At 38.2% G+C, this 26,760-nt stretch overlaps 2 protein-coding genes across 4 annotated transcripts; one reads left to right on the top strand and one right to left on the bottom strand.

Moving 5' to 3' along the window:
- Window positions 1–62: 62 nt before the first annotated feature.
- On the bottom strand, window positions 63–10,074 carry wdr5 (WD repeat domain 5). 2 transcript variants are annotated; one of them, XM_085463284.1, is made up of 15 exons: window positions 9,873–10,074; window positions 8,293–8,336; window positions 6,651–6,760; window positions 6,361–6,469; window positions 6,122–6,195; window positions 5,805–5,894; window positions 3,294–3,383; window positions 3,062–3,145; window positions 2,915–2,970; window positions 2,612–2,658; window positions 2,316–2,391; window positions 1,987–2,020; window positions 1,635–1,709; window positions 1,393–1,480; window positions 63–1,158 (listed from the first exon to the last, which is right to left on the bottom strand). In XM_085463284.1, the coding sequence occupies exons 3-15, from the start codon at window positions 6,726–6,728 to the stop codon at window positions 1,058–1,060; spliced, it is 1,002 nt and encodes a 333-aa protein (XP_085319410.1). In that variant the 5' UTR covers window positions 6,729–6,760; window positions 8,293–8,336; window positions 9,873–10,074; the 3' UTR covers window positions 63–1,057. The 2 variants fall into 2 exon arrangements, with proteins under 2 accessions (XP_085319410.1, XP_085319409.1); XM_085463283.1 differs by lacking the exon at window positions 9,873–10,074 and having other exon boundaries at window positions 8,293–8,480.
- A 1,200-nt stretch (window positions 10,075–11,274) lies between these two features.
- Window positions 11,275–18,148, top strand: LOC146705564 (bromodomain-containing protein 3-like). 2 transcript variants are annotated; one of them, XM_085463281.1, is made up of 9 exons: window positions 11,275–13,920; window positions 14,993–15,130; window positions 15,448–15,583; window positions 16,029–16,279; window positions 16,365–16,493; window positions 16,580–16,726; window positions 17,277–17,422; window positions 17,504–17,778; window positions 17,909–18,148. In XM_085463281.1, the coding sequence occupies exons 1-9, from the start codon at window positions 13,726–13,728 to the stop codon at window positions 18,022–18,024; spliced, it is 1,533 nt and encodes a 510-aa protein (XP_085319407.1). In that variant the 5' UTR covers window positions 11,275–13,725; the 3' UTR covers window positions 18,025–18,148. The 2 variants fall into 2 exon arrangements, with proteins under 2 accessions (XP_085319407.1, XP_085319408.1); XM_085463282.1 differs by having other exon boundaries at window positions 11,276–13,920; window positions 16,580–16,711.
- The last annotated feature ends 8,612 nt before the right edge of the window (window positions 18,149–26,760 follow it).

Genomic DNA, 26,760 nt, shown 5'->3' with positions numbered 1-26,760 from the left:
GAGCGTTTCCAGTTGATTTGTGTTAGAAGGTGTACAGAAATGAAACTGTCAACGACTCGGGGTGAAACATACAAAAACTGTTTTTATTCAGATGTGAATTACAGCTGTCAGATGCGAACATATTTTACATAGAATCCAGGTTAACTACAGGAAAAGCAGCCTGCTGGCTTCATGTGCAGAACTATCAGCTAGTCAAGCAGAGAACAAAAACACAAAGACAGCTAAAGTAATCAAACTGCGACACGTGGCGTTGTTGTATGTACAAATACTGGAACACAACTGCATTTGGTCACTGTTGTGAACGGTCAAGTGTTAGTAAGTACTTCTTTTTTTTTTTTTAAAGGTCATTCAGGGTCATTTTGATTTTTGTAGCAAATCTTGAAGAATTTTAAACATTCTCAATGTTTGCACTTGTGTCAAATTCTGGTTTGTTGCCCTAAAGAAAAAAAAAGAGTTTTTTAAAATATCTTGTTAGGGCATAAAGCACTCACTTAAGATCCGAAGTCCTTAAGTATTAAGTAGTTGTCCTCAGGTATACCGTCACCTCTTTTCTTTAAAGTCACTGATTGTAAATGGTACTACTGAGTTACACAAAGGCAGAAAATAAAATACCACGAAGGACCAAATAACCATTATATTCATTGTACAAGACTAGAATCGTGCTTGTGAAGACTGTTATGAGGCAGTGACATCGAGGTTAATGCAGTGTTTAAAAAAAATAAAATACTGAAGCACCAGAATATTGCTGCAAAGTAAAACGAGGGAGAGAAAAAAAAACCAATCACAAATTTCCATAATGAGACATCGAAATCTGGCACATGCTTTGATGAGGGGATAACGTCCGCTGCAGAACTGTGTGTGGATGATGTGTCTGGTTTGGTTCTTCTGGCTGAATGTCATGACATTTCATGGAGTTTAATTTCATTCTTCCAATCCAGCAGGAGCTCTCTGTTAGAAAACAAAAGTCCTCCTGTCTTACAATAAAATGTAGGAAAATTATATATATATATATAAAAAAACAAAAGGAACACAAGTGGCCCAAAAGATCCAAAATGGCTTAGCAGTCGCTTTTCCATAGCTTGATGGTTTTGTCGTTTTCTAAAGCCGCAGATGCGATGATGTTCTCTGTGGGGTGGCAGGCAGTCGAAATGACAACATCTGAAAAAAGTACAGGAAGAAAATTTAAAGAATGACAAATTAAAAGAACAGATTGCACCAGAACACAATATTTAAAACACAGCTGCAAATTTCTGTCTTAAAAATGAGCTGCGCCTTCAAATATTTAATTAAATAAATGCAAAGTGATTCTAAAAGACAACTAACTCTGACTTTTAGTCCCCATACAAAAATGCTATTCTATCTGCGTTTTCAGTCACAGTGCATCTGCAGTACCTGTGTGGCCCTGGAGTTTCTGCACAATCTCCTTCGTCTGCAGGTTCCAGATATAAACCATGTTGTCTTCTGAGCCCGACACGATCCACTGCAAAAGAGCAGCGGCACTTAGGCTCAGAGTTATGTTTGCACACATAAGTGATTTCAAAAGGACCATTTTGTAATTTTAAAGTAACACTGAAACTCAAAGCACCAATAAAAACAAAATATAAACATTCATTTTCTCAAAGAAATGATCTTACCTTCCCGCCAGTGACAGAGAAATTTGCAAATATGCAGTACTTCTCATTTTTATGGCCCGTGTATGTCTTCAAGCACTGAAATGTTAGAAAAACAGAAGTTATTTGTATGTGTTATACAATCAAAAATGACAAAACTGTAAAATCTGCAGTTTTATTCATTACTAAACAAACATTTCACATCTTAAAGCAAAATAAAATGCCATCATTACTGAGGCTAGGACACTACTGGGAATGTGCATCTATGATTTAAAATTTCTGAACTCTTAATACATAAACACTGACAAATAAAAGCAGTTAGAATAAAAGAACGGAATGATAATCAAGCCTTTCAACAGCTTTCAAAGGCAATTACCTTTCCTTTGCTGTAGTCCCACAGCTTCAGCGTGCTAAAAGAAATACAAAAGGAAGTTTAAAATCGACAGTCAAATAAACAGACAGCAGCTCACTGTGATGTTGTGCTGCCTCCTGCTGGTGAAATCCAAGTAGTGCTTGTGAAAAACTGTACAGCTCCTTAAGAAGTCAATTCAGATTTAGTTATATAGCACTAAATCACAACATCACTCACCTCAAGGCGCTTTACAGTGAGAGACCCCAACAATCGAGCACCCCCCCCCCCCGATTAGCAAGCGTTATGCGATAGTGTGAAGGAAAGCCACAAAACTGAGCAACGTCTATACTCACTTATCCAGTGTAGCAGCCAGGATGTATTTCCCATTGGGGGAAAACTTTACAAACGACACAGGAGGGTTGTCGTCATCTAAGAAACACAAAAAACAAGAACGCATTGATCACAAAGACACGTTTAAAAAAAACAAAACAAAACTGAAAAAACTCAAAGCTTCAACCTGATTGCATTTTTCATGCCTCAATACAAAACTAATTAGATTTGCTGTCACTAATCAATCGTTTAATTAGCACATTCTGCAACAAATCAAATCAAACGAGAAAAATTGGAACACGTGTGTGACTGATCTTACCTATCAGTGTCTTTAAACACTGCCCTGATGCTGTGTCCCAGATTCGACTGTGAATGAAAGATAACACAATTAACTGAGAGACATTTCCGTGTAAAAATAAATAAATCTCACACCAGATGACTAGAAAGTCATCCACATCAGCTACAATGGGATGATAAGGGATTCTTTTTAGCTCGAGCGCAGAGCAAATATGCCAGACATAGAGCATTTCCAGTTCTTATCAAAGGCAAGCTTGTTCTTTTAAAAAGCACCCATGTTCCCCGAACTGTGGCCAGAGAGTCTCAGGAGGATCCAAGTACTCACCAAAGGCCATCGTAGCTACTGGACACGATCAGAGAGCCGTCTCTGTTGAAGTGAACCTGCAAGCCGAGGCAGACCATCATGCCTTTAATACAGTGTTAATATTAAAGCCAGAGCATTTGTCTAATTAATTATAAAAAATTCACTTACAGCAGAGACTGGATCAGAATGAGCTGGCAGCGTTTTCAGACATTTCCCAGTCTTCACGTCCCATATCCTTACACTCTCATCGAACTAGAAACGGAAGAGAAAAAAAATAATCATTTTTTGGAAAACCACTCAGAAACTGCTTCTAATGCTCAAAGTGAGAGCTTTCGCAAAGGTCTAACATCTGCTTTCCATTTAGGTAGGACTTGTTTCTTGCCAAGAGCTTGGTACTCACCGATCCTGACACAATAAGATTGGACTGGGGGTTGAAGTTGCAGCAGAAGACGTAGTTGCTGTGACCTTTCAGAGTTTTTAAGCACTTCCCCTGGATTAGAGAGAAAATTGGTCGAAATGTCACATTTCTCACCCACACTGAAAAACCCAGGACCATCTTCAACTAAACCACACTACAAGTGCAGCTTTAAATGTAATACAATTTTAACATCAGCAGAAACCACTGATATGAACCTAAGAGTCTACATGGATTTCATTTTCATACTTCATAAAAGTATAATGATAAGAGACACAGCAGCGATGTAGACCGAGCCTTACCAAATCACTATCTCCCCTTTTTTACAGCAGTACACCGCATTTCCAACACACTGAGATTCTATTACAAGTAGTACTCCCAAACAAAGCCTTCTTGTTTACATATTTTTCTGACTCTATTATCAGAAAATAGGCCCATATAAAATAACCCATTAATACATTTTAATCAGCAACTTCCAAGCCATTTCTAATCTGCCGCTCTGCTAAGATCCGAATTTGATAAACGCAACATCATCCGACAAAATCAGCACATGACTTCAGCTAAATTTACAAAGAAATTCAGAAGCAAATCTAACTAAGTAAGCATGTCATAATGTCTCTGAACTTCTCTGAAAAGAGCATGTGACATCTTCTCCCAGTAACAGAATGAGAATGTGCAGGTAGAGTAAATAAAGGGGAGATTGCCCACAAGTTAACCAATCACAGATTGCATTGTTCTCTCAGACAGGAATAGTAAGTCCAGCCAAATGATCATGAGATGATCTTTTTCAGTATAAGGGCCTGAATAACAAGCCTCCCCATAGATTTAGTTGAAGTCATGCATTCAAGCAGTCAACAAATATTCTCAACATTGATTGTGAAAATGAAATCAGTATTTTTAGCAGTACCAGCAATACTGCATAATATCTGTGTCATAGTCAGAACAGGCTGTCAGCCTGGGGTGCAGCTCTCACAGATTCAGGCTTAAGACCAAGCTGGCGATGTGGGGAGAGAGCAGTGGATGACTCAGCCTACTGCACAGGACTGGACAAAGATCAGCTGAGTATTTTAAAGTACGTGTTTATAATATTCATCTTACAGTATTATACAAAAGTCTTGAGCCAGCCCTTGTTTCTTTATACTGTGCTAAGAAAATGGGAAATGGGGAGCAGTAAACTGTGCAATCATAAATAGAAATACAATACATAAAGTAAAAACAATTCTGATGAGCATGAAAGCCAATTCAGCACATCCTGCACTCTCTTAGGAAAACGTTCTTGTAATTTCTTTAAGTAGTCTTCAAGACTATTTCTGCAGGCTTCCTGGAGGACATCCTATACTCCTCTTTGGATGTTGGCTGCCCTTTGTTCTGTTCTGTCAAAATGATCCTGCACTGCTTCAATAATGTCCGAGCTCTGGGGAGGGCATTTTATGATGAGGCTTCAGCAAACAGTAGGTCAACTGAAGGGCCAGGTGCATTTCTCAGAGTCTGTTTCAGGACTGTTTCAGATATTTTCATATTTAATCTGTCATAGATAGTTTTAAGGCCTGCCACTTCTTTTGCCCTTTACTTGTCCTGTTTCCTTTTTTGTAAAGGACACGCTGTACACCATGCTGAGATATGCCAAGTCTTCAGCTAATAGTTCTAGGGGAAATCACCTGGTTGGTACAAAAATATTATTTCATCCCATCAAACTTATATTTGGCATTTCTCAACAAAAGAAATGGGCACATATTAGCAGCTTTCGTGGCAGGCTCTTAGTAAAAAATAAATAAATAGAGATAAAATTTAAAATTGGTTCTTTTCCAAAGTTGTCTGTTAAATATAAGAAAAAAAAGTTCATCCTTTGAGTTACGTGGCTTTACAAAAGCAAAAAACATTCTTCCTAAAATGGTCAGGAACTAGGCCTGGACTGAAAATGAGTGAAAAAGCATCCTATGAAGGTCATTCAAAGAAAATTTTGAATGACCTTCAGAAAGCCTAAAAACACAAGACCTTTTTAAAAATTACATGAACATCTCACTCCAAATATGGGATGGCTCAAGAGTTTTGCATAGGACTGTATATTTTTCCTTACTAATGTTTTTTAGATGTTCCAACTCTTTTGTGCTGTGCATGTTTCATTTATGTAAAAAAGTGACAATCAATTACCTACATGAGCTAACCTAATAGTTGTAGTTAGTGCCTCTACACTTCAGTTGCCACGCTGATACCTGCCAATCACTCATCCAAGATCATACTCATAATTGTGCCACAGCTAATCATGGTTTTTCTTATTTATCTTTATGATTCTTCTAGAAAGAAGATCCCATGCCAGATAACATCACTAGACTCCCTACTGCTGGATAGCTAAAATAAAAATAACCACAACTGTTGGTCAAATATTCTATGATGGTAATATACCTGTGCAGCTTGCTAAAATGTATGCGCAGCAAACAGAGTTTAGTATTACATCACACATTTCAGCAGAATCATTTAAATAATCTCCCATCTTACCGAGCTGACGTCCCAAATCTTCAGGGTTTTGTCGTCTGATGCAGATACCAGGAGGTTGGAGTCAGAGGACCAGGCCACATCAGATATACCCTGCAGATTCATGGGAACTGATCAGGACTTGAAGCTCTGAAAACAGCTAGCATGGGGCCAATGTAAGAACTAATGGAACCGTGGCTTGGCTCTTAGTAATGACTCCAAACATCTGATCCCAATTGACTAAACATCAAGGATGCTACAGTTGCTCTACATTAGTCCAGCCAATAAAAAACAAAACCATTAACACAGCAGGAGTATAGCTAAGAATTAGTCAAACTCACAAGTTTGTGTCCAGATATGGTTTTCTCAAACTTGCCGTCATACGCGCCCCAGATTTTGATCAGTTTATCAGCAGCTGTAAAGACAGAATGAATACGCACTCAGCATAGGTTAAAAAAACAACACATCATCAATCTTAAAACTCAACAAGAAGCTGCAATAATTTATTGATGATAATTATTAAGTCGTGGAAAAAAAAAAAAAAAAAAAAAAGGTAGTTCCAGCAGTGATTTTTACTCACATGAGCTGGCGAGCCATTCTCCACTTGGACTGAATTTGACAGAGGACACAGCTTTGGTGTGGCCTGCTAATGTGAACTTCAGGCTGTAGTTTGGCTTTGCAGGTGCCGACTGTGAGTGAAAAGGAAATACAACATTTAACAACTCTTGGCTGAGATGTGACAAATATACTGACATTCATCTAAGTCTATATTAAACAAAATACATTCTCTTATAAATCCTAACTATGGCTATTTCCTGGCCCTAAAGGCTACAGCTGGAACAGAATAGCGATAGTCCCAAAAATTCAAACCTTGCTTTGGCTGGCAGATGCTGACGGTGCTACTGGAGGTTTTGTGTCAGTCTCTGGTTTCTTGTCTTCAGTTGCCATGGTGAAGAAATTAGCATCTACTGTGTACTATGCTAAAGCAGAGGAAAAAATTAATACCATAAAAGATTCTTTATGCTTCTGGTGCTGATCAGTATACCAGTTATAAATACCAATGAACAGATATAACAACGAGCCTCAGTAACTTTTCAAGAGGTTTGCATGAACAATATCACTGACAGCCTGGATAGTATGATTACATGTTTCAAACCGTCTCTTTCACGCTCAGACACTTGGTGACTGACAAACAACTGGTTTAAAATAAGTTTAGACAAATTAAACTTGCCTTTCAAAACAAAAACTCAAAAATACTAAAGCCGCTTTTTGAAGTGATAACAACATGATTGTATTTATAAACTTCACTACTGCATCATTAACTTGATTAACTACTACTGTGTAAATGCCTGTGAATGTTTATGCCTAAAATAAAATAAGACATACTATCCAATTCCTTTGCTATTAAAATGACCATTCAACATATGTTTCTAGCTGTTTTTTCATTGAACTTTTTCAAACCAACTGTTTTATGCACCCAATAAATCTTACATGTTTGAAAAAACTATTCTTAGTTTCTGATAGGTTTTCAAGCAGCAGATACACTGGCACACTCGGAATTTCTTCAGAAATTTTCTAGTTTGTGTTTATTTATTTACATGATGACTATGCAATTTTTTTCTAGTCTCTAAAATCCTGAAATTAAAGTTAGTCAATGTAGACTATATATATATATATATATATATATATATATATATATTTTTTTTTTAATGGTCATAACTCCCTGCACTGACTGCAACATTCACTGACAGTCAAGTTAAAACGAATTTTAGACTGAATACAGTCGATATTTAGTCTGATAGTGGTATTAAAATGCAATGAAAGGGCAAACCTCTTTCTCCATCTCACATGACAACAATGGTATATATTGCATAATGATAAAAATGTACAAAGTATATACGAAACCACCTTGCCGTTTAGCTCACGATGTTTCCTTTTAGTTTTATGCTCCTCATGTGAGCTGCAGTTTTTGCTAAACGCCGCATTTACCCCAGTTGGTACAGGCTACAGCTATTTTCTCTTGTTCGTGTTGCTGCTTTCTCATTTAGCTCCAAGTTTAGCCATTTAAGCTAGCTTTAGCTAGCTAGCATTGCATTACTTCGCTGTGGCTACTTAAAACCACCAAACAGAAACGCAAATGCATTCAGCTAAGACTAGATGGCATCTGTTTGCAATATATTAACATGAATTCGCGTTTAAATAGAACAAACGTGCGAGAAAGGAGAATATCAAACAAAGGGCGATACGGACTCCCTTGGTTGGAAAATTCAACTCTTGACTAAGATCGTATTTGAACGACAGCTAGCCACGCTGTTATATCACTATTCAGATGTTTAACCCTCAACGATAACGCCACTTTAAAACTGGTGGTTTTATATAGACGCTAAAGGTTATTTGATGATGCAGCCGCCGCTACTCGAAATGCACTGGTGCTGTTGACAAACTGGCTGAGGTACCATGGAGGGGCCCTCCATTCACACAATGAGGATTCAGTCATAAAGACGGTACTCACAGATTAATGGAGCTTCACGGTCAGATTGTTACTCCTCGTAAACACTGTAAAGGATAAAAAAAAACACCATGTATGTGTATTCAGACGATCATGGAGAACGTATACAGCAACTGACTTGCTCTTGGATGATTGCCTGTAGGGAAAGAGAAGCGGGGAATGTGGTGTGCTGTGGCTTTGCGCATGCGTGTTACGCTCTTCTTCTTCTTTGGTTTTCACGGCGGGACGCAAACCAACGTGTTTACGCGCATACTGCCACAATCCATTAAACAGAGAGTTTTGCATGTCATTCATTATTATATCTTCCATTTTTATAAAACATTTTAAAAACAACTGTTGATAAAGACGTTTAGAGAAGGTCAGGATGAGTTCCATTGTTTCTAGAGAATATATGGGGCATATGATTGGGTACAAGAGATGAAATGCGGCAAAGAAATATCTTAAGGCAAGGCAAGTTAATTTGTATAGCACAATTCAACAACAAGGTGATTCAAAGTGCTTTACAGAGACATTAGAAACAAAAACAAATAAAAAGCATGATTTAAAATTGATTAAAACAAGCAAACAAACAAACAAATTAACAAACAAAAAAAAAAACAGACAAACAAACAAAACAGTATATAAAATCAAAACAGATAAAATCAGAACAGTAGATAAAATCAGTAGTTAAATGTAAGTTTTGAAATTTAAGCTTAAAAGTGTGGATTTGGTGCTTTATTCAAATGCAGCTGAGAACAGGTGAGTCTTCAACCTGGATTTAAATAAACTGAGTGTTTCAGCTGATCTGAGGCTTTCTGGGAGTTTGTTCCAGATATAAGGAGCATAAAAGCTGAATGCAGCTTCTCCGTGTCTGGTTCTGACTCTGGGAACTGATAAAAGACCGGATCCAGATGACCCGAGGCATCTGGAAGGTTCATACTGGGTCAGGAGGTCACTGATGTATTTTGGTCCTGAACCATTCAGAGCTTTATAGACCAGCATCAGAATTTTATCTTTATCATAAGGTGGTGCAGAACATCTAGGAGGACAACAAGACAGTGGTGTGGTGTGCAATAGGAGTGACAGATGGGTTTGAAGGAGGGTTGGGATTATATCAGGGATTGGCTCCAAACCACTTCTTATTTGCAGTGGTAATGGACAGGTTGACTGATAAGGTCAGTGGACTATGATGTACAGAGAGTAGGGAGCAGGTGGAAAAGAGTCTGGAAAGGTGTAGGTATGAGCATTTAAGTCCGTTTGAAGCAAGACATATTAAATATGTGTGAATGAGAAAGAAACACATGTAACATTGAAAATCCAAAGAATAAAGGTAGTGAAGGTGGATGAGTTTAAATGGGAGTTTAAATCAGTGCACAAGAGAGGTGAAGAGGAGTGTGCAGGCAATGGTGGAGATGAACATGAGAAGGATAGCAGCACAAGTCAAAGGGAAGGTTTAGAAGATCATAAAGAGACCTGCTATGATATATGGTTTGTAGATGGTGGCACTCATAGGAAGACAGGAGGTTGAGCTGGATATGGCAGATGTGAAGATGCTGAGATTTTCATTCTGAATTACCAGAATGAACAAGATTAGAAATGAGTACCTGAGAGCAAGGTTGATCAGCTTGAAGACAGCTGAACAGTGTGTAGAGAAGGGGTAGTGGATATACTGGACAAAGGATGTTGGAGATGGAGTTGCCAAGCTGGAGAAAAAGAGGAAGACCTCAGAAGAGATTCATGGATGTAGTGAAGAGGTTCATGCGGGGTTGGTGTGGCAGAGGAGGAAGCTAGACGCAGGGTGAGGTGGAGACTGATGATCCACTGTGGCGACACCTAAAGAGAGCAGCCGGAAGAAGAAGAAAAATCAACGCTCTCCTCTCGGGACCGTTACACTTTCGGTTAGGGCTGCTCGATTATGGCAAAAATGATAATCACGATTATTTTCACTGAAATTGAGATCACGATTATTTGACGATATTTATTTAACCCTTTAAGACCTACTATAGAACCAACTCCACCAGAGCTTATATTATTTTTTTACATGCTGTAGTGCCATTTGTGGGAGCATTTCAAGTTGCTATACATCAATACAACTGTTATAGCCCATATTTTAATAATATGTATGCATTAAGTCCATAGTAATTACATAAATTGCAAAAAAGTGCAATAAACTACAAAAAAAATTGAAAATTGCTTTTGTTTTGTTTACATATATTTCTACTTGGAGAAATTTAAGAGGCTTATCCCTCAAAACTTTAAATACAATAAAGTTGCAAAAAATAGTTTACAACAACAGGAAATTTATTTTGAGTGTCTTCATAGTTTTATTTTGGAGATACAGCAATTTTTATATACTGCAGGAAAAACAAAAAACAATCCTATGATGCAAATTTGCAAAGAAAACAGCATGTGCATCATTTCACTGTGGGAAGTGTTACGAACAGCTGATAGGAACGGCGAAGCCTGTTTCTGGAATATTATGTTTTTGTTCCTGCAAGCGCTTTTTATGCAGTTTTTGCAAAGCTATATGTGGAACGAAACCGTGACCGAGGACAAGCTGATGGCATCAGATGTAAGTACAACTCCTCCGGTTTCATATGGAAAACAAATTATTGCGCTAGCTTACACGGTTCAGGTTCTACAGGGATTTAAAAATAGTTATGCAAAACGGAGCGTGCTGCTCTGACCGGCTTTAAAGGGTTAACAATGACTTTAAAAAATAATATAAAATAGTGTGCAACACCACTGAAGTTTTTTTTTTAAACTCTCTTTTCAACCAATGGCAGTCACTCTCCAAATAACTTCTGCTTAGCTTTCCGAGCTTCCCTCGGGTCCTCTTAATCAGCGGTCTCCAACCTTTTTTGCGCCACGGACCGGTTTATGCCCGACAATATTTTCACGGACCGGCCTTTAAGGTGTCGCGGATAAATTAGGGAGGGGCTAATAATCGGCTCAGTCATTTTTAATGATCGTTGAAAGCCCAGATCGTAATCGTGATTAAAATTCGATTAATTGAGCAGCCCTACTTTCGGTCATTTTGGTTTTATTCTCGATACCCTCCGACACAGCAGGCGGCGGTATACGCTGTTAACTTTGGCTAAAAAAAATTGGTCACCGAAGCTTTCGACGAAGGGTAGCTTGTTACTTGAAGCCATGCCCGCAGCAGGTTTGTGTGGACGTTTTCAGCTGGTCTAAGTGCAGCCAGGAGTTACCGTATCGCGACTTTTTTCCCCTCTGTTTGGCCTTCGGTGCGGCGCGAACGGTCTTAAATAGAAACTAGCATTTTAAAGTGCCTTCATAAGAAGAAAAAACGAGTTGGTAAACACTCGTGACTCTCCCGTCATCCTCTGCGAAACAAGTTATGTGGTACATGTATGTGTTGCCGTTATCTGAAGGTAATTGCGAGCGTTCAGGTAACAGCGACTGGCGTCCCTATGAAAACTTTGTAAGTGGTAAGTTAACCGCGGCAGAGCGAGGCCCAATTGTAATACACAAACCCCAGTAGGCACTGCACAAGATACTGTGGTGTTTTTTTTATTGCCCATTTGCAGTGACGACTTAAATCTGTCTCTCAATGCGCCCATATAGGTTTACCTTAACCTGCTAGCCAAATGAAGCTAACGTGCTGAACGTGACTGGTTAGTGTTCCCAAGAGCTGGCCTCCTGATTATTTAACTCTGTCGTGCTCATTTAAAACTTGACAATCCGATTCTTCCTTCTTACTCCGTTAAGTTAGCATTATATTAGTTGACTTGTATTTAATGGTATGATATTACATGAGCTAGGTTGAGATTTATACCGCGTCTGAGATCATGCAGACTCTCACTGCCTTCTCCAGTGGCGATGTTTAGTAAAATGAGCAAATGAAATAAAATTAGATTTGAAGAAACATTTGATCTGGAATAAAGGAAAATAGATTTAAATGTTAAAATAGATAAACAGTAATATCACCTCACTAAAACTTAAAGTTAAATACATGAAATGCATTTAGTCTTCCCCAGTTTGGTTTTATTTATTGAGAAAAGGATGCGTTCACAATAATGTGTTTGTCTTGAAATATAATGTGTTAACTTAGACCAACAAAATATAATAATATTTGAAGAATAAAGTTTTGGAAGCTATTTAAAAACTAAACTGAAATGAACAAAGCCTCCCTCGAAATTAATTGAAATGCATTAGAACTGCAAATAAAACTGAAATAAGAAAAAATCGAAATCACCTGCTCCTTTCTGCTGCTCCCTTTAAGGGTCACCACAATGGGTCATCTCCCTTCATTTCACCCTATCTGTAGCACCCTCTGTCACACTAACACTCTCCATGTTCTCTTTCACTACATCTAAGAATCTCTTCTCTTGTCTTTCTCTTTTCTTCATACCTAGCAGCTCCATCTTTATCATCCTTTGTAGCAACCTCAGTCTAAGCTGACCCTTTCATGTACTCATTTTTAATCTCGCCCATTCTAGTCAGGCCTAATAAAAATCTTAGATCTTCACCTTTAACAGCTCCAGCTCGCCCTCCCGCCTTTTTGTTAGTGCTCCAAACCATACTTCATAGCCCATCTCGCTCCCATCCTCTAAACCTTCGCTTTCACTTTTGCTGCTGTCCTCCTGTCACAAATCACCCGTGACACTCATCTCCACTCACTTCGCCTTGTCTTCACTTTCTTCTTCACCTCTCACCTCTTGATTCCTCTTCCATCCAATGCATACCTCCATCTCTCCACCTTCTCTAAATATTAAAATTGGAATAATTGCAGGCAGATTCCTAGACAGCTAAATAAACATAGCTGATTCCAACACCATCAGTGAAACAGCCTCTTAAATTTTGTCAGTGTATTTGCCAAGAAAACATTTCTCAGTTCGCATGCCCACTAAACCTTTACACAGCCTCCGCGTCTTCTGCTCATCTGAAGCCGGGTTGCAGTATTCAGACATCCTTCTCCCCAGCCACTCTTTCCAGTTCCCCATGGTCCCAAGGCATTCCCAGGTCGGATGAGATGTATAATCTCTCCAGCAGGTTCTGGTTCTACCCCAGGGTCTCCTCCCAGTTAGGTATGCCCAGGAGGCATTCTAACTGGATGCCTGAAATACCTCAATTGCCTCCTTTCAGCATGCAAGGAAAGCGCCTTTATACAGTCACGTGCAGATTGTTTTACATAATAATACAGTAAAATGAATGTGATAAGCTTCAAAAGGTATGAGATATAGTCTGTTTTTGAAACTATATCAATGGTGTGAAGTAATCAGTCGCTTCCTCTTTTTATAGTGTTATATTTAATATTTGGAGAACCACATGATCGTAACAGTCTATTCTTTTATGTCAGCAGGCCACATTGTGTGGTTTGACGATTCCCCAGCCTGCTTCATGCATAGTTTTCAGAGTGTGTGACAAGCTGTCAGGTGAACACTACATGACTTACAGAAGATAACAGAACCCAGAAGAATTTGTGCAGCCGTCATGTCCACAGACACCAACCAGGACCCCCCTCAGCTTGTTAATCCCCCACCTCCCGAGGTGACCAATCCCAGCAAGCAAGGCCGGAGGACCAACCAGCTGCAGTATATGCAGAACATAGTGATCAAATCCCTGTGGCGGCACCAGTTCGCCTGGCCTTTTTACCAGCCTGTCGATGCAGTTGCTCTTGGACTGCCAGTGAGTAGTTTGCACATGTTCAGCTGACAGGGTTACAGTGCATCAAGTCATTTTTATGGGTTTTTCACAAATCATGGTACAAAAATGACTTCAGCCTCAGGATTGCAGGGCTTTTCTTCAGTTAGTTGCACAAGTAAGTCATAGTTTTGCTCATAATGAAAATATTTTTTAATTCCACAATTCCACAAAAGTGATGTTAAGTGGGCATTATATTGTATTATATGATCTATTTAGCCATTGTTGTTAAATATAAATTTACTGGTAGCTGCCAGCAGTTTTATACATATATATAATTTCTTTTTTTTGTTTTTTAGTTTTGTTTTCAGATACGCTAACTTGCTTTGTGTTCCTGGGTCTGTCTGTTCTTCTCTTCTGAAACTACTAGATCTTCTTTTCGTTTTTTTTTTATTCTCTTACTGTTAATATAATGTTGTCTAAGATATTTTTTTGTTTTTCCTCCCTTTTATTTTGTTCCTAATTCTCACGCACAACCTACATACCACAGTGAGTATAGAGATAATGGAATGCAGTGTCACTCTGTCTTGCATCTTATCCTAGTTTTAGCCATACTTCAGTAAGAAATGACTCGAAAACCTGCCGATATATCCTTGATCCTAAATTTTAATACATCATCAAGAATGTGTATGAAGTGTAACTAATTTATTTACCCAATTTAGTGCTGAATCTAAAAATGCAAACAGTTAAAAAAAAAATCATAAATTGATGTTAATTCCAGCCCAATTATCTGACTCACTTCAGACAGTGCAAAAAAGCTAATCTTGGTGATTTTAAGTTGGTCGCGAATTAGCCACCTCCATTTTTGCCTTAAGTTCCAAACACTATTAAGTAGTCTGAATGATGCCGCTTGACTCTGTCTTAATAAAGTAATTAACATTTAGTTAATATCAAGTTTTATAGAAAAAGATTAATTAAATTAAGATCCAACATGAATAAACTGGAAATTGTGCAGTGTCATTGTTCCCCATTAATCAAACTTTGGCAGAGCCTCAGTGTGGGGCAGTGCAAAATGTAATGCTATATTCATCTGACATCAACTCTTTCTCTTAACCAGGACTATCATAAAATAATAACATTGCCCATGGACATGGGAACCATTAAGAAACGACTAGAGAACAACTATTATTGGAGTGCGAGTGAATGCCTGGAAGACTTCAACACCATGTTTACCAACTGCTACTTATACAATAAGGTGAGGAGCTTTGTGATTGCAAATTCCTTCCATTGTTCCCTTACAGATACTAAGCGTGTCCTCACACTGGGCAATATATGCCATGCCGGAGAATGTTTGAGCAAGAGTCGAGTTTTGTATACTGGGCCTGGATGCAGTTAATTTGGCTTTCGGCGTTGATCGCCAACATTTTCTTAGAACGGCATTCACTGTGAAAATTCCTTATTAAACTAATTACCAATTCTCTAAGGCATGCAAGAGGACAATATGTCACCATGTCCAAAATTGGTGTAGTTGAGCTACAAAATGCAAAAAACCATTCCCTCTGTCCTCTTCAGCCTACAGACGATATTGTCCTGATGGCGCTCACCTTGGAAAAGATTTACTTGCAAAAAGTTGCCCAGATGCCTCAGAATGAAGTGGAGATTGTTCCTCATGCTGCCAAAGGGAAGGGCAAAAAAAGTAGCACTCCAGGTAACTCACTTAAAAGAACTTGTAACACTGACTACTTATTAGTAGTAAACTAGTACTTTGATGTTCGGTCGCAAGAATTCAGCAGACTGCATAGGCTAGCACATGGAGTGTGTCACTGATGAGATGCTGAACACCTTGTATGTAAAGCAATAACCAAATATGAGATCAGAGGGTGCAGGCGTTCATGGAGAGTGATGGGTTTTACCGTTACTCTCCAAAATCCTGGCAATCCAGACTTTCAGTTTCACAGCTATGTGTGCTTCTTATCCACTTATTAAAAGTCTAAAGTTTTAATAAGGTTATAGATTAGTTTTAGCAGCATTTTCGCTTTAATTAATTTACATCTTTAAAAACTCTAGGCTAATGAAGGAAATAGGGCAGATAAGAGAGAGAAAAAGGTTTGTTTAAATGAACTAATTGTAACAATTAATTTAATTATTTTTAGAAAGCAGGAAGAGGCGTGAGAGCTCAAGCCGTGCCAAGAGCGACTTTGAAGAGGAGTCATTACAACAAAACACTGAACCCTGTGGCCTTAGTGAACAGCTGAAGTACTGCAAGCATATCCTGAAGGAAATGCTGTCCAAGAAACATTCTGCCTACGCCTGGCCTTTTTACAAGCCTGTAGACGCAGAAGCTCTGCAGCTACACGATTATCATGACATCATCAAGTACCCCATGGATCTCAGCACGGTTAAAGTATGTTTGCTTATATGCCTTTATACATGCATTTGCTTTGTGCCTTGATACACATGCTTTATTTGGTTACCTTTTTTATTTTCAGAAAAAGGTGGATGCAGGAGAGTACCAGGATGCACAAGCGTTTGCTGCAGATGTTAGGTTAATTTTTTCTAACTGCTACAAATACAATCCTGCACATCATGATGTTGTTGTTAAGGCCAGAAAACTTCAGGTGGGTTTGGAATATTATTATTAAAAATGGGTGGGAGGGGGAAAGTTTTGGTTGCTCTGCTTTCTATTTCACTCTGTTTGCTTCAGGGAGTTTTCGAGCAAAGTTTTGCAAAGATGCCAGACGAACACGTGGAAGTGACCTCACAAGCAGGTGGCAGTTTGGACAAACCAGAGTCTGCAGAGGAGCGTGCCACCCAACTTGCTGAGTTGCAAGAACAGGTGGGTGCAGATCAGGTGGGTTGCTGCACAGATGTTTGCCTCATGTATTATTACTAGGTGCTATGAAAAAGTTGTGCAACGCACAGCAAAACAAAGCTCATATCTGATTTAAGTTTGTCCACTGTGCACAAGGAAGTAGTCTCCTTGGATAGCTCAGCACCATTTCCAGAGCTGCTTCTACTTTTAGATTTTCCTTTGTGATCTAGTGCACATCATTGTGCAATCTCTTTCACCCCACCACGACTATAACCCTTACATTGCATTTTATTTTGAGGAATTAAATGCTTTAGAGAGCAAAATGGCAAGCTGGGCTGGCAATACAGTTGCCTTTTTGATCCACAGTTCAAGTCATTTGTGCCAAATATACCACCTTCACGGCTCGCTCTCATTCTGAAAACTGCGGTCTGGTTTCTGAGCCAAAAGTTCCTGTGTGTTCAACTTTCCAAGGTCTGCTGGAAGGCTACTTCCAGGGAGCATGGGTGTTAACTGCGTATTGAACCTTCCTACTGATTCATCATTCTCAGGAATACAAGACTTCTAATTTTTGTGGCACTTTTATTCCCAGCTTAAAGCCGTTCATGGACAGCTTGCTGCTCTGTCTGAATCCCCTGTGAGTAAACCAAAGAAGAAAAAAGAAAAGGACAAAAAAGACAACAGTCGACAAAATGTTGGAGTATTGAATTCCAGATGTACATCAAATTCCTGTGCTAGGTATGATGTTTTGTTTAACTTTTTTTTATTTTGTGGTATTACTTTTTAACAGAGATTTTCACTGCTTTGTCTTTTTGATAGATATTCATGGAAAGGGAGCAATGAATGGGAGTCAGAGGATGAATCTTTGCCAATGACTTACGTTGAAAAGCACCAGCTAAGCCTGGACATTAACCGGTTACCTGGCATGAAACTGGGCCACGTGGTGCACATCATTCAGAGCCGGGAGCCCTCGGTGTGCAACACCAACCCAGATGAAATCGAGATTGACTTTGAGACGCTAAAGCCATCCACTCTGCGCGCTCTGGAGCAATATGTCAAGTCATGTCTCTGTAAGAAGTTTAAGAAATTTCAAAGTAAGTACCAAGCACAGGCTCACTTGAATTCATTTGACATTAAGGCACAAGTCACCCATAGATTTTCCCTGCTATCACTATCTGTAGCATTTAATCAATGATGTTGCCTCTTTTACTCCCCTTCATCCAGAGAAAAGCCGTCAAACTCCATCTCATCGCACCACCAGCAGCAGCAGCAGCAGCAGTTCTTCAGATTCTGCCAACACCAGCTTCACTGACTCTAGCACAGAAGACAGTGACTCATGATTACTGTATTGATTTTATTTATTTTTGCTATTATGACCAAAAGACATTTCGTCAAATATATTAAACCTCTCTATTTTGTTACCTGTTCGTTATGTTTAAAATAAAAATTCCTGTTGAAAATGTTCGTACTGTATTTTGAATAACGATCTCTCTGGTGTTTATCAGACTCTAAATCTGCAACAGAGCTGGATGGCATTCTGCTTGGGTAAGAGTAGATTTCATTACAACAGTTTCAGATGATAACGTCTTTGATTGACCATTATCCCATTTTTTTACATTTATTTTTTTCTTTGCTGATTTGGAAATACTTCAATTTATATTACTAATATTAAGTGGTGTAACTAAATTGTTTCTTAACCATTTATTGACCAAGATTTATACATGGCGTGGTGGACTTATTTTGGCTGTCAAATAAAACACAGTAACCATTTGAATTTTCTTAAAAGCCCCCAAAATGGTTGAGAAGTACAGTAATGTGAGTGCACATGGTAACATCTAGGCAGATATCCCCATAAAGCTCTTCTACGCTTCTTTATGAAATCACTGGAATTTTTTTCTTTTCAGCACAAACGGTAATGGAGTTATGATCATTTAAAAGTGCCTTTAAAAATAGGCCCACCAGCGGGCCCATGGTAAATAAAGGGTTAATTTAGCACTAAATGCATTTAGGTGTACCATGCAAGAATAATGCACGTTACATAAGACTGATGAATTATCAGGTCTCAACAGTTTTCTTATTTTTATTCTGTATGAAGATGAAATTGAGCAGCAGAGGCCAGGAACATTATGAAACACTGCAGTTTGCTTTGAGGAACAGTCCAAACAGTGGGAATGTAATTTCCCATGAACAAATCACACCATAAAAATTGCTTTCCAGAAACCTTAATAACAAATTTGAGATTTTCGTGATGGCAAAAAGATGTAATGGAGAGTTGATTGCGTGGAATATGAACAGTGCTTGTTGTTGCATACTGTTTTGTTTTCAAATTCCATTCCTGTAGTAACTATTTTGTTTTTTTTTATATATTTCTTTGTTCTATATAAACTAAAAATCAGAATACTTGAAAATAACACCTGTCTGCTTCCTAATATTGTCTTTCTTTTAATATTAGACAAAGTTCACCAGAGTAAAACTAAAATTCAGTTTTTAAATTGTGAATGTGTTTATTAAGGAAAAAAAATCTATCCAAACCTACCTGGAAAAAGTATTTGCACCCAACATCAAGTTGTGCCACCCTTGGCAGCAAGAACTGCAGTTAAGCATTTCTGCTAACTGGCGATGAGTGTGTAACACCACTGTGGAGGAATTTTAGTTCAGTCACGTTGGAGTTTTTGCAAGCATAAATGACCTGTTTAATACCAAAGCAACTCAGTCAAATTTAAGTCCAAAGTTGGACTAAGCCACTTGAAAATCTTTTTTTTTTTTTTTTATTGAGCCAGTCAGAGGTGGATTGTTCTATTGTGTAACCCAGGTGCACTGAAGGGAACAAACAGAAGGCTGGACGTTCTCCCTCTGGATTTGGTGGTAGAAACATAAATTCTGCTCTCTATAAATTACAGCAAACTGTCCAGATCCTGAAGCAGCAAAGAAGCTGCAGACTATCACACTACCTCTACCATGTTTGATTTTGTGTTTGTAGTTCTTTTTATAAAATGCTGTTAGTTTCACACCAGATTAACAAATAGTTGCACTTTGGTGTTGTCTATCCACAGAATAATTTCCCCAAAGTCTTGGTGATTGAAATGTGTTTTGGCAAATGTAAAGCGAGCCTTTGTGTTCTTTTTGTTCAGCAGTGGTTTTCCTCTTGGAACTCTCTCCCATTAATGCCATTTTTGCCCAGTCTCTTTCTTACTCAATCATGGACGCTGACTTTAATTGAAGCAAGTGAGGTCTGCAGTTCTGTGATACTCTTTAGGCCTCCTGTCTGACTCAGGAGGTAGCGCAGGTTACCTACTAACTAAAAAGTTGGTGGGACTATATAAGAACCAGTCTATTTACCATTTCTAGAAAGGTTCACTACTGTTCCAAGTTTTCCTTATTTGTGGATAAAGGCTCTCATTGAAGTTCTCTGGGGTCCCAAAACGTCAGTGGCATCAGTGTTTTGCTTGAGCTTTGCATCTTGGCTTTTTTTCTGTCTCCTGGGTTCTTGAGGTTTTTTTTTCCCACAAAAAAAAAAAATCTTACAAAGCTTAAAAAAAACCCTTCAGAGTGGATGGGAAATGCTTATAACATTGTCAGGAAACAGCTAACAGCGAAAGAAAGCTGCCTAAAACATTAGCTCTACTTCCATCTGACCGTCCAGCTGCTTTGCAAAACTGGCACAAGCCCAGTGCTGCCCGCTTTGAACAGCTGGTGCTTGCACCAGATTACACTCATCAAATCTCAGTGCAACTTTCAACATACATCAGAATGACAGCATATATGGAGTTGGGAAGGTTTGTGTGAGATGTCTGTGGGAGCAAAGAAAAGCTTTCTGGCAGAAAAAAAAATGTGCAAAGTATACCTGTGGCTCAGTTATTGAACTCACCAGTAGATGGCCATCATGTGCCATCTTAATCTTTATTCTTTTTTTTTTCTTGCTTTTGATTTTACAGTGTTCGTCTGTTTCCTATGCATTTTTTCATCATTCGTCAGTACAGTTTGCCATTTCATACAAGAACGTTTATCTGATTTGTAAAAATCAGAAAACCACTAAAAATTATTTAAAAGAATGCAGATCCCTTTTTGTAAAAAAAAAAAAAAAAAAAAAAAAAAAAGTCACGTTCTTCAGTTGTGTAGTGCTGGAGAGGTTTGTGAGGCCATTCATCATTTACCCTTTTCTTTTTTTCCTCTCTCTCTGCCACACCAGCCTGCTGTCTTTGCAGTGTGCATGTTGCTGGGTGATGTGATCTTTGTGACCTGCATTCCTGTCATGCCACATGCAGCAACCCTCTGCAACCTCAGGGCATGATTGATCAATGCCACAGCTCCAGTGACAACTAGTCATTTCTGCCACTTCTGGCCATCACTCAGTGCATGAATATAGTGTTAAGAAGACCACACACGTGCATCTCTACAAACACATCGCACAGTTCGTTTGATTAATGGTTGTCTTGTTTTCTTTTTTTCTTTCCCTACCCTTCTTCTTTTTATCACCTTGTAGAAAACCCAGTAGAAATTAATACAAGTGAATGATTGTGGTTTCATGTCAATGTCAGTTTGAATGAACTTTACAGATTGAGCTTCATATGCATCCACTTTTGTTTGGTAAACGATTTATGCTAATGTGACATATACCATAATTGCAAATTAGCAGATGATGTTCTTATACTGTGAGCCTCTTTTTTGTAATATATCTTCAATTTGTAACAAACTTTATGCTTCTAGTTAATCTATTCAAAACCATTACTTACCCAGCAAAATATTTTGCCGAGCATGATATTTTTGCAGTATTGCACTGCATTAAACTCACACGCCATGTATTATCTTGCACTATATCGTTGTCCTTTCTATCATGATAAGCATGATGGTGCTAAGGTTCACGTGCCTTACTCGAAGGTACTCCAGTAGCACCTGTGCAAGGAGAAGGCCTGTTCTGTTATTACACAGACATCAAGCTTGTTTGTGGCATTTTTAGATTACTGCAACTTTAGCTAGCACGTGCATCCACTTTATGATTTTTTTTATATCCTGCATGTGCTTTTCTTAAATGTTATGTTGTGAAATGCATGGGGAACACCACACAAAAAAAGAAAAAGCCATAACTGGATGTTCCATTAGGTTTCACTGAAATGTGCTGACCTTTATTTATCTGTCTGGATGGGATTTTAGATATGTTCTTTTCTTCTATCTCTGTAAAAGATCACATATTGCCATAAGTGAACTTTAAGAAGTAAAACTGAAAAAATCCTCCAAAATTAAGTCATTTTTTCTTCTTCTCAGAATCAATCCCAGGACTCCATTTGTCTTGCTTTTTTTCTCTCTCTCAGGAATTTGAGAGAGCATAGCAACACTATCCTCCACATAAAAAATGCCCTGCTTAAAGATTTATAGGCCATATTTTAGGCTGATGGAACTGTTCAAACAGTCCTTAAAGGTTAAGTGATCTCATGGCTCAGAACCCAAAGGCCAAACTCAAAGACCATTTGTGCATCACAGAATTAATTTTACAAAGGATATTTTCAGTGTCCAGTTTTGTTGCTCATATATTTTTATATGGACTGTGTTGCATACAAGATTACAAAGCTTTGTCTGGGCCAAGTAAGATGGGGGGCAAACTACTAAATGCAGATCTGATATAATGGTATCGTTTGAAGCAAAGTGTTTCACATTAACACTCAGTCTTATATTTTTTTCTGCTGATGCTTCTTGCAGATAGGAAGTACATCAAAGAAAGTGCTTTTAAGATCAGAAAACCACAAAGTATGAAATCTCCAAATGTCCACTGAGTACATATATTTGCTCTTTAGAAAGAGCATCTTTACAGAGCCTTTTCTCGCTCCAAAAAGGCACAGTACTACTGAGGCTTATCCTCCACATAGTCCATCTTGCCTGCCTTTCCATATCAGTGCAAAGTCTGCAACCAGAAGGAGATGTTTCTCTATGTAGTTGTGAAAGATGTTCAATTAATTCACTATTAATCAAACACTGATGTCTCAAGCAGGATAGCTGTTCCCATGGGGATGGCAAAACTTGTGATGCATTATTTTATTAGAAATGCGGTCTGCACATACACTGTATATAGAAGATGTAGAAGAATGTGTGCCTTGAGCTCATATATCCTGTTGCAAAAGAGCCGTTCCACTCATTTGATCTAGCAAAAAGATATTTGATCTATACATGATGTCTTCCTGAAGTTCACAGTTGTGGTCAGAAGCTTACTTACACTCATCATGGGCATGAATGTCATTGTAATTTGGGATTTTTAACAGATTCTTAACTGTTCTTTATCCAGGGCGGAATAGCTGTACAGCACTACATCTTTAATTACTTAAAAAAAAACCAAAAAAAAAACAGGAACTGGGTAAACAGTTTGTATTACCACTTTGCCAAAATCTGGAAGAAGTCCCAAACTGTAACACTCAGATGAGAGGAAATTGGTTAGGATCTTCAGTAACAAATCAGGGATCGTAAAAGTGCGATGTGATGAACTGGAAACTACTGGAACACCAGCAACAGTGTCCAGAGTCAAGCAAGTTCTACAGTGCTATAGACTAAGAAGATGGTGACCAAGAAAGAAGCCCTTATTCTTAAATCAACACCTTAAAGCTTGATTGAAATTTGCAGCTGCCCACATAGACCAACTAAATGCCTTCTGGATAACATTTTTATGATCAGACAAGACAAAGATTGAGCTTTTTGGCCACAGTGTCAAGAGGTGAAGCTTTCAAATCTAAGAACAATGTAACAGCTGTCAAGCATGGTGGTGATAGCGTCCTCCTTTGGTGCTGTTTTAATGCCGTTGGTAATGGTACAATACAGCAAGTGAATGGAATAATGAAAGAAGAATACCTTTTTCAACTTTAATTAAAGCAACAATAAGACAATTCCAAACACACATCAGAACTGGTTTTGTAATGGATGAAGCAGGATAACACTAAACTTCTGGCATGTCCTTCCTAAAGGCCTGACCTCAACCCCCTGAAAATTTAAATTAACTTTACCAATTCAGCCAAGATGAGTGGTCAAATGTCCAGCCACAGTTATGCCACAAACTTGTTCATGGTAACCAAAACCATCTGGCTAAGGTGCAGCTTGCTGAGCCTGTATGTATACTTTTGAAGTCCAACATACATTTAAACTTATACACTCAGTTTTTTTCATAAAAGATATATGCTGTGCAACTATTCTGTTTTAGAAAAATAACAGTTCAAAGAAATTAGTAAAAGCAAAAATTACCATGACATTCATGCTTATGATGAGTATCAAAACCTTAGACGACAGTTATATATTTTCATGTCATGGAACATCTTGCAAAACAAATATATACAAACATTTTGTTATTCAAAGATTGTAATGAAATACAGTACAAGGCAGTTTAGTGCGGGCAACAATGGCTCATTTTCAGGACTTTGGTAAAGTTTGCAGTAATGATCTATGGTTGCTGTTTCAGAGCAGCTGTGGTGTTCATGGTCAACGTAACGGGGTAACAGTTATAAATTACCAATTTTAAACTGGTGATTTACTCACTGAATTCTATGGATACACTAGCTTTATACAGTGTAGGGGTTATAATTTTGTTAAATTCAGCTGTCTGAATGCACGATGAGCAGTAAATCTCAGAGCAGTACCAGCATAGCCTGAACAGAAAGAAAAGTCTACTGGATTACACAGGAGAAATTATTATAACTTATGTCTAATTAATTCTTTTCCACACACTACACTGCTACACCCGATCGTGGGGTCCTCCACATGCTAAACCTCACTTCAAGGTTCAGTTAGGTTTGCACATTTTTATTCTCTCACTACATTTCAGAGCCTCTACTTTTTCACTTTTACTTAAGAGTAAAGAAGTTGAATCAGTACTGCCAGATTATTTTTCACACAAATATCTGTACTTCTACCTGTACTTAAGTGACAAATGTTTATATTTTTGCTATTCCTAGACTTCATTAACCAATAAGTGATGGCTCTGTGGATATGTCCATGTTTTTTGATACAGTCTATGGAGCTGCAGCTACCATGGGAATGTTTGATATCTCCATTAATCTGTGAACAGTCAAAGCCCTTGTGTCACTTTATGAGGTAAACATGGCTGCAGATGGAAGAAAGGTGAAGCTTATAAAGTCCTTACTCTTCAGTGACAGGGAGCTAGATGACAAGAAGTGTGTGAGATGGTGGGTTTCTGTGAAAAATTCTGTTTAGCTGCTCTTTGTTAGTATAAATTCTGTCCATGTCAGCCTTTACTGCTTTCAGGGCACCATGGATAGTACAGTGGGAGAATACTATGAGAATTCACTACCTTCTCCAAATTCTTAAACAAACAGGAAAAACATAATTTGTTCTGGTGGTACATTTCCAGTGCCTTAAACTGCTCACTTGCACAGAATTTGCTATATTAAAAAAAAAAAAAAAAAAAAAAAAGAAGTCATCTCAAGCCTTCTGAAAACCAAAGCCATCCCCGGTTTCTATATGGGTGATTTAAGATCGTATGGGCCAGCAGCTGTGCAATCTTTAAAATCTTTCAATTTCAAAAGAAGCACCGGAAATCAGGTTTTGCTCTACTTCTCTCATATATGCCCAGAGGCAAACTGGGTAAATGTGCTATGTCCCTGTGGGAATGTGGAGGTGGGAAGATGCAATGATGACTGAGCTGATAAAGTAATGAGACATGACAAAGGGGGTTTAACAAGAAACAGGTGGCATATTGAGGTTGGTGACAATTAAGAGATTAATTGACCAACTGTGATTATTTTATTAACAGAAGATGACATTGGGGAACATTCCGGTAGAGTGGGAGGATATGGAAATGAGAAAGGTAGCTGCCCAATTAAAGAAAGGAGCAAAATCAAACCCAAAATATATATCAAATGACAAATCATAGCCAAAACATTGTTGTTGGTTTTTTTTATTTCTGTGAAACAATAAAATATATTGACGTGATAGTACATGACTGAATTGCTAACTTAAACATGCATGACCATATTTTGCATTTGCTTTGACTCCATCAGTTCTTGAGGGGGGAACATCTGTCTCTTTGCCAGGTTAAATGTTTACTATGCACACAAACTGCTGTCTTTCTTTCCTGTTGGTGAGTAAAGCTGCCCACTGTGTCTGGAAACAGAACCGATGAGATTGGTTAGTAGCAAGCATGTCGTCTCATTTTATGGAGGTGAGGCCATCAGTCTTTGTAAAACTGAGGAAAGCCATATCCACCAGCAAATCAGTTTTTGTCTGTCGACTGTGGAAAGTTATGGAACGGTTAGCCAACATGCATGCTACCAGGATCCTGAAACTGGAGTACTCAAAATTTAATTTGCTGTCTTTGTTTACATCTGTGCTGGATTTTAAATACAATGTTCAGAATCTGGTCGTTTCGAAGTACTGTGAACTCCTTTTAAAACACATTTTATTGCATTCCCAGAAACAACAGGTAACCCATTACTGAACAAGTTATGACAAGCCAACTGCATTTTTCAGCCTTGAGCATTTGCAATCATGGTAAATGTGGTTTGTAGTGGTAGGTGTGTGGGTTTTTATAAAGAAATTGTTTAACTTTAAACTAATCCGCCGTTTTTGTTTTGTAGAATCAGAAGTCGCCCTTTTACAAACTGCTAGATGTTGTTTGAGGATGACTGTAGACTGGCTAATGGAATAAAAAAAAAAAAAATAGCAAAACTGCATTGTATGAAATTGATTCTTCTTTTGATCATAGACACACAGTCACCAAAAATCAGCATTTTTAATAAACCAAACAGACGTTTTTAATGGTTTCTCCTGACATTTACTCAGAAACTACTTCATAACTTCATAACATAAGAAGATCATATTAGCCAACTGACATATTATTTAAATTGAAGAATAATGTTAATATGCACACACTAACACTCTTGTGCAGCAAATTAGAGATAATTACAGTCTCTTGCTTTTTTAGGAGTATGTTTTCTTCTTCAGTTACACAGACACTGAGTTTCTGTCTTGCAAAGTGTCAAATACCACAGAATTACTGCATCAGAATATCATCAGTGTGCTATTGTGAGGTAATGTGTGATTCCCACCTCTAGTGGATACTGACAATAATCCAGCAAATACATTTT

Source organism: Copadichromis virginalis, linkage group LG7 (assembly GCF_057382275.1).
Source record: "Copadichromis virginalis isolate Kocher_CV1m ecotype Utaka linkage group LG7, C_Virginalis_male_GT1.1, whole genome shotgun sequence".
Lineage (NCBI taxonomy): Eukaryota > Metazoa > Chordata > Actinopteri > Cichliformes > Cichlidae > Copadichromis > Copadichromis virginalis.
Note: the sequence above shows the minus strand (reverse complement) of the source record. Positions and strands in the feature narration are given on the sequence as shown.